This window comes from Myotis brandtii, unplaced genomic scaffold, assembly GCF_000412655.1.
Source record: "Myotis brandtii unplaced genomic scaffold, ASM41265v1 scaffold466, whole genome shotgun sequence".
Lineage (NCBI taxonomy): Eukaryota > Metazoa > Chordata > Mammalia > Chiroptera > Vespertilionidae > Myotis > Myotis brandtii.
The window spans coordinates 3,575,100-3,581,722 of record NW_005367809.1 but is presented as its reverse complement, the minus strand read 5'-3'; the positions used below and the strand labels follow the sequence as shown (position 1 = coordinate 3,581,722).

The following is a 6,623-nucleotide window of genomic DNA, read 5'->3' as shown; positions in this document are numbered from 1 at the left end:
GGGGGTGGAATTGGGGGGAAGGCGCTGAAGACACCGGCTGAAACCTGGCTTATAAATAATCTGAACATTTCATTTACTTTTAAAATATATTTTTATTGATTTCAGAGAGGAAGGGAGAGGGAGAGACAGAAACATCCATGCTGAGAATCACTGATTGGCTGCCTCCTGCACACCCCCTACTGGGGAGCAAGCCCGCCGGCCCACAAGCCAGGCATGTGCCCTGACTGGGAATCGAACCGTGACCTCCTGGTTCACAGGTCGAGGCCCAACCACTGAGCCATACGGCCGGGCGAACATTTTATTTCTTTGTGATGTGCATGTCCTATCACAGACAACTGGTCTAATGAAATGAGACCAGGTGCGCTGGTTACATAGTAAAACTTTAGAGTAAAAGATCATTTTTCAGTTTATTTTGGCCAGGACGCATCCCTGGCTGGGGCTCCGGTTCATACTCCCGGCTCGTGTCAGCCCTCCCAGCCCCGCGGCAGCAGCTGGTTCAGGACGCTGCTCTGCCTCAGCGCCTGGAGCTGGGACGTGTCCTCACTGATGACGGTGACGCCCCTGCTCTGCCCCGGGGCCGACAGGTCGCCCTCGCTGTCGGACAGCGTGCACAGCAGGCTGTCGTTCTCGTAGGTGGGGAAGTAGTACCTGCAACACCACAGACAGGCCTCACAGACTGCACCTCACCCAGAGACCGTCCAGGCACACGGCTCCATGGGTTTCCTCGCCACAATCTCAACAGCACAGGCTGTGAGGGAGGCCCTTCTGAGGGACTCAGCGTGACCCTTCCTGCCGCACGTCTTGCGAGGGTCCTCGCTGGTTTTCTACATAAAGACAAGCTCACTGGGCCAGAGGCCGCCCCTCCACCTTGGGCAGCCGGCCAGGCAGCGCCTCCCTCTCCGAGGCTGAAGCTGACATCCCTCCTCCCTCCTCAAAGGCCCCGCTCTCCCCGACTGGGTAGCAGCCTTCAAATACAGCTCCTCCCTCACACTCCATCCGCTAAGATCTGATGAGAACAACGGCTTTCCCTGTTTCTTTCCCAGCCTAACCATTACTGGTTCCTTCATTCTAGGTGATAATAATCTATAATAACAAAAGCGTTATATGCCAATTAGACCGGACAGCTGGACGACCTTCCGGACGAAGCCGGAGCTGTGAGGGCCGAGCCCCTTGCACAAATTTTGTGCATTGGGCCTCTAGTCTATATATATAAAAGCCTAAGCAACCGTCTGACCATTAGCTATGACATGCAATGACCACCAGGGGGCAGATGCTCTGATCTGTAGCTATGATGTGCACTGACCACCAGGGGGCAGACGCTCAACGCAGGAACTGCCGAGCTGCAGTGACTTGGCAGCTGCAGTTCTCGGGTGATGCACCCGGAACCAGAGAGGAGGGAGCCCAATTCTTGGGTGTGTCACCCAAGAACTGCCCTCTCGCAATCTGGGACCCCTTGGGGGATGTTGGAGAGCTGGTTTCGGCCGGATCCTCGCAGGCCAGGCCGAGGGATTCCACCGGTGCATGAATCCGGGCACCGGGCCTCTAGTAATAATAACAACAACAAAGCTCTATGGACGTTTGCAGGTCATGCTGGGTCCTTGTCTGGACACACCTGTGGTCAGTTCTGGGGCACCTCAGAATGAGAATTACAGGAACAAGGCACCCGGTCAAGCCACACACCTGGGATTTGTGGGAAAATGAAAGCCTTTGTGTTAAGGAGGAAAACCTGTCCTAGAGCTTCCTGGCTAGAGTTCTGCGGGATCTGATGGAACATTCCCTGGGAATAGAGGGACCTCCACATAGCCTCTCAGGCCACCCGACCGCGTTACTCACTCGGGCTGGTCCCAGGTCCTCCTGTCGGGGAGCAGGGCCGCGTGCTTGGCCTCCGCCAGATGGGCCCCCAGGTCGGCCCTGGATGGAAACCTGGTGCAGCAGCCGTAGCATCGGCCTTGGTGAACCTGCCGTCGGATGAAGTTGACCAGCTTCACTTGCTCATAGAAATTCAGTCCTGAGGGAGGCAAGTGCAGAGTCACCCATGCACTGTTACATACTGTTAACACAGGCCCGTCTATAACACACACGTGTCTACAACACACACACCTGTCTATAACACAGGCACGTCTGTAACACACACGTGTCTACAACACACACACCTGTCTATAACACAGGCAGGTCTGTAATACACACGTGTCTACAACACACACACGTGTCTACAACACACACACGTGTCTACAACACACATACTTGTCTACAACAAAGGCACGTCTGTAACACACGCGTGCCTACAACACACACGTGTCTGTAACGCATGTGTCTATAACACACGTCTATAACATACAAGTCACACACGTGTCTACAACACACACACCTGTCTATAACACAGGCACGTCTGTAACACACACGTGTCTACAACACACACACCTGTCTATAACACAGGCACGTCTGTAACACACACGTGCCTACAACACACATACTTGTCTATAACAAAGGCACGTCTGTAACATAGGCGCGTGTCTATAACACACACGTGTCTGTAACACATGTGTCTATAACACACGTCTATAACATACAAGAGTCTATAACACAGGCACGTGTCTGTAACACACATACACGTGTCTATAGAAGCACCAAAGCACAGTCACACCCGGAGGTGGGAGGGAGGCTGCTGTGTGCGAGGCGAGCTTTTCATGGTCTGGACCCATCAGCAAGCCCTACTGTGTGTTCAATGCCTGAATCTTTCTGTCACCGTGACCCTGAGAACCAGGCACGGGCGCTTCTATGATGGCGAGTCCAGCTGCACCCCAGCAGCACGAGGTGTCTTGTGTACGTCGCCCACGCCCTGTCCCGTTCGCCCAGCAGGCCGGCAGCTGGACTGGGACCGCTGCTCGGCCTCTGGCAGACAGTGACCATTACCCTGGGTCCCATGAGAAACCGTCACATATTCGGGCAAGGGGAAGGGACCACCTGAGGCCAAAACCCGGCTGTGAACACGGAGTTCCGGCAGCGGGGGGACCGTCTGCGGGGACGAGGTGGCCGTGCCCCTCCCGTCAGGACCACGGAACCAGCGTGTTCATGGACGGCCGGTAGCGGCGCAGCACTGAGTCTGACTCACCGAGCTCTGCCTTTGTTCTGAGGAGGTCAAATCCGTGCGCCTCCTGGAAGAAGGGATGGGGAGAGCTGAGCAGGGAGGTACTCGATCTTCCAGCCGGTTCACAGGAGCCTCACACTGAGGCCCTGTCTCAGCGCATCGTCCTCGGCGTCTGACGTCTTGACATCTGGCTACTCCCCGACTCCACACAAGCCCGCCAATCAGGTGAACCCATCACCCGCCCATCCTGCAGTCTCCGCAGTTCACTACGTGGGACGCAGCGTTCGAGGGAGACGTGGCCTCGCGTCCCGCGTCGGGATGTTCACAGGAGCCTCACACTGAGGCCCTGTCTCAGCGCATCGTCCTCGGCGTCTGACGTCTTGACATCTGGCTACTCCCCGACTCCACACAAGCCCGCCAATCAGGTGAACCCATCACCCGCCCATCCTGCAGTCTCCGCAGTTCACTACGTGGGACGCAGCGTTCGAGGGAGACGTGGCCTCGCGTCCCGCGTCGGGATAGAGCTGTGGACACGGGCTCTTCTCCACGCAGAGGTGCTTTGACACACTCTGCTCTTCCCTTCATGCTGCCCTGAAAGCCAGCCAGGGATCTGAGCACACGGGGACCTGTGGATTTGTGCACATGGGGATCTGTGCACATGGGGATCTGAGCACACGGGGACCAGTGCACACGGGGATCTGAGCACACGGGGACCTGTGGATTTGTGCACATGGGGATCTGTGCACATGGGGATCTGAGCACACGGGGACCAGTGCACACGGGGATCTGAGCACACGGGGACCTGTGGATTTGTGCACATGGGGATCTGTGCACATGGGGATCTGAGCACACGGGGACCAGTGCACACGGGGATCTGAGCACACGGGGACCTGTGGATTTGTGCACATGGGGATCTGTGCACATGGGGATCTGAGCACACGGGGACCAGTGCACACGGGGATCTGAGCACACGGGGACCTGTGGATTTGTGCACATGGGGATCTGTGCACATGGGGATCTGAGCACACGGGGACCAGTGCACACGGGACCAGTACACATGGGACTTGCGTACAAGGGACCTGTGCACACGGAAAACCTGTGCACATGGGACCAGTGCACACGGAGGTCTGTGGATTTGTGCACATGGTACCAGTGCACACGGGGGTCTGTGGATTTGTGCACACAGGACCTGTGCACACGGGGACCAGTGCACACACTGCTGGAGGCCGGTGCAGAGAAGCGGCCAGTGCAGAGAAGCTGCCGTCTGCTACATCTGTGTGCGCCCGTGCCCTTCCTGGACCCGCCCTGTCCTTACTGTGCTGAGTAGTCTCTGACCAGGGAGCAGTGAGGGGGGACAGGCAGTGGAGTTGCCCGTGGCACAGGTGGGCAGGGGCATGTCCGAAATCGCACAGCCGCACAGTCAGCCCTCAGCCCTGAGTCCAGCCGCAATGCTGCCCTCTCTCAGGGGGTGTAGGGAGGGTCCTCCCCAACATGTCCTGGGTGGAAACAGGCTCAGAATCGCTTGCTTTGAGCTTCTTTATAAAGAAGGGAACGCACACACTGGGGAATCTCTGCTCTTCTCTCCAAATCCTTTCCCGAGGAGCTGCAAGACCACGCCTGGGCCTGTCCCCTCCCTGGCAGTGGGCACGAGGGCGTGGCCTGCCTTCCGCTTCCCCACACACTCCAGAGTGGAAGGTGCTCCAGGAACAAGGGTGTAACCTGGCGAGGCCTCGGTGTGGTCGCCTCCCCCGCGGAGCAGAACAGGATGAAATGAGCCATCTCACCTCCATGTGGGTGCACAGCTGCTCCGTCGTTTCCGCTTGCTTTTCACAGAACAGACACACGGCGGAGACGGGGCACTCCTCCCAGTCCGACCAGTCCCTGTGCCCAGCAGAGAAGGCAGACCCCTTCGTTAGGGCCCGTGGTGTATCTCCCCCGTCCCCGGAAGCCGCCCGTCTCTCCCGCTCCACAGTTTTGGGGAGACTGTCTGTCTACACATCAATGAAGCTGATGCAGCCTCCGACACTCAGAGCAGCCCCAGGAAGCAGCATGGGAGCCGGAGCCCCTGCTCCTCCGAGCAGCGACTTCCTAGGGACAGCGCCCTATTTCACGGTTTCACCGCGGAGGACACGTGTGGGGTGCGCTCATAAACACACCGCTGGGTGCATGCGCCCTGCTGGGTAGGTTTCCGCATGACAAATGGTGTGCTTTGAAAAAGCAAACTGTACCTCATACTGGAAATAGTGATCGTTTGAAGTGGGGCAAGTTGGTAGATGGAGATTTCAAAAAGCATATCCCCCCCCCATTTTTACCATTTCCTCCTCTCCTTGCATTCATTTTTTGAAATACTGCCAACCTCTTGTCATTCCTAAACCAGGACATCAAGCTCAGCCCCGAGGGAGGGAAACGGGCCGAAGGGCACTGATGGAAGCTGGGGTGGGGGGGTGTTGGGGGACACAGACCCTTCCAGGCTGAGGGCCCACAGCTTGGACTTCCCACCAGCAGCCGTGTGTGTCCTCGGTGTCACCACTGGGCTGAGCAGGCGACCGTGAGCCAATCATCTCCCCAGCCAGGCCCTGGGACAGCACCTGAGTGACACATGGCCAGCTTGTGTAGCCTGCGTACTGGGTCAGCAGCGCTCATGACCACCCCGCTTGGGGGGACACCAGCAGCGCAGTGGCTTCAGGGAGAGTCCTGCTGAGCCCAGTTCTTGCCGCACCGCATGCAAGGCTGCCCGGCTGAGAGAAGGTGTCCCTCCTTCCTCCTGTCATCCCCGGGGGCGTGAGACCAACCAGAGAACCGTCCCAGAGCCCCAAACACCACCCATCAGCAGCGACCCCGAGTCTTACTCTTCCTGCTGCTCCAGCAGCTCCCGGTCGTCTTCCGACTGAACCTCTTCCCAGGATTTTCCAAGTTCCTTTGTAGGAGAAATAGGGATTAGAGAGAGGGGTGGGGGAGGGGAGGGAGAGAAAGCGGACAAACGCGGCAGCAAACCCACACGCAGAGTCCCACACACACTGCGCGGGTCCCACCGGCTCTCAGCACAGGGAGGGTGTGTCTCCAAGGCTTTCCACGTCCTTTCTCGTTGGAGCAGCGGCAGGACCCTCTCACAGTCTCTTCTCTTAGACGGAAGTAAATCCGTGTTTCTCAACCCTGGACGCACGTGAGACCCGCTGCGGTCGGGTTCCCAGACAGGACGGCCCTACCCGTCCCTATGAACCCTCCGTCCATCCCCGTCACTATGAACCCTCCGTCCTTCCCCGTCACTATGAACCCTCCGTCCTTCCCCGTCACTATGAACCCTCCGTCCTTCCCCGTCACTATGAACCCTCCGTCCTTCCCCGTCACTATGAACCCTCCGTCCTTCCCCGTCACTATGAACCCTCCGTCCTTCCCCGTCACTATGAACCCTCCGTCCTTCCCCGTCACTATGAACCCTCCGTCCTTCCCCGTCACTATGAACCCTCCGTCCTTCCCCGTCACTATAAACCCTCCGTCCTTCCCCGTCCCTATAAACCCTCCGTCCTTCCCCGTC

General features: G+C 57.9%; 1 protein-coding gene across 1 annotated transcript in view; it reads right to left on the bottom strand.

Moving 5' to 3' along the window:
• Positions 1–241: 241 nt before the first annotated feature.
• The window catches only part of ZNF277 (zinc finger protein 277), a 33,943-nt gene continuing 27,561 nt past the window's right edge, over positions 242–6,623 (bottom strand). Inside the window, exons 9-12 of the mRNA XM_014547170.1 lie at positions 4,873–4,969; positions 3,113–3,155; positions 1,834–2,008; positions 242–648 (exon numbers count right to left, since the gene is read on the bottom strand). Coding sequence (XP_014402656.1) covers positions 465–648; positions 1,834–2,008; positions 3,113–3,155; positions 4,873–4,969 — 499 coding nt within the window. The 3' untranslated portion in view covers positions 242–464. The remainder of the gene's footprint in view (positions 649–1,833; positions 2,009–3,112; positions 3,156–4,872; positions 4,970–6,623) is intronic.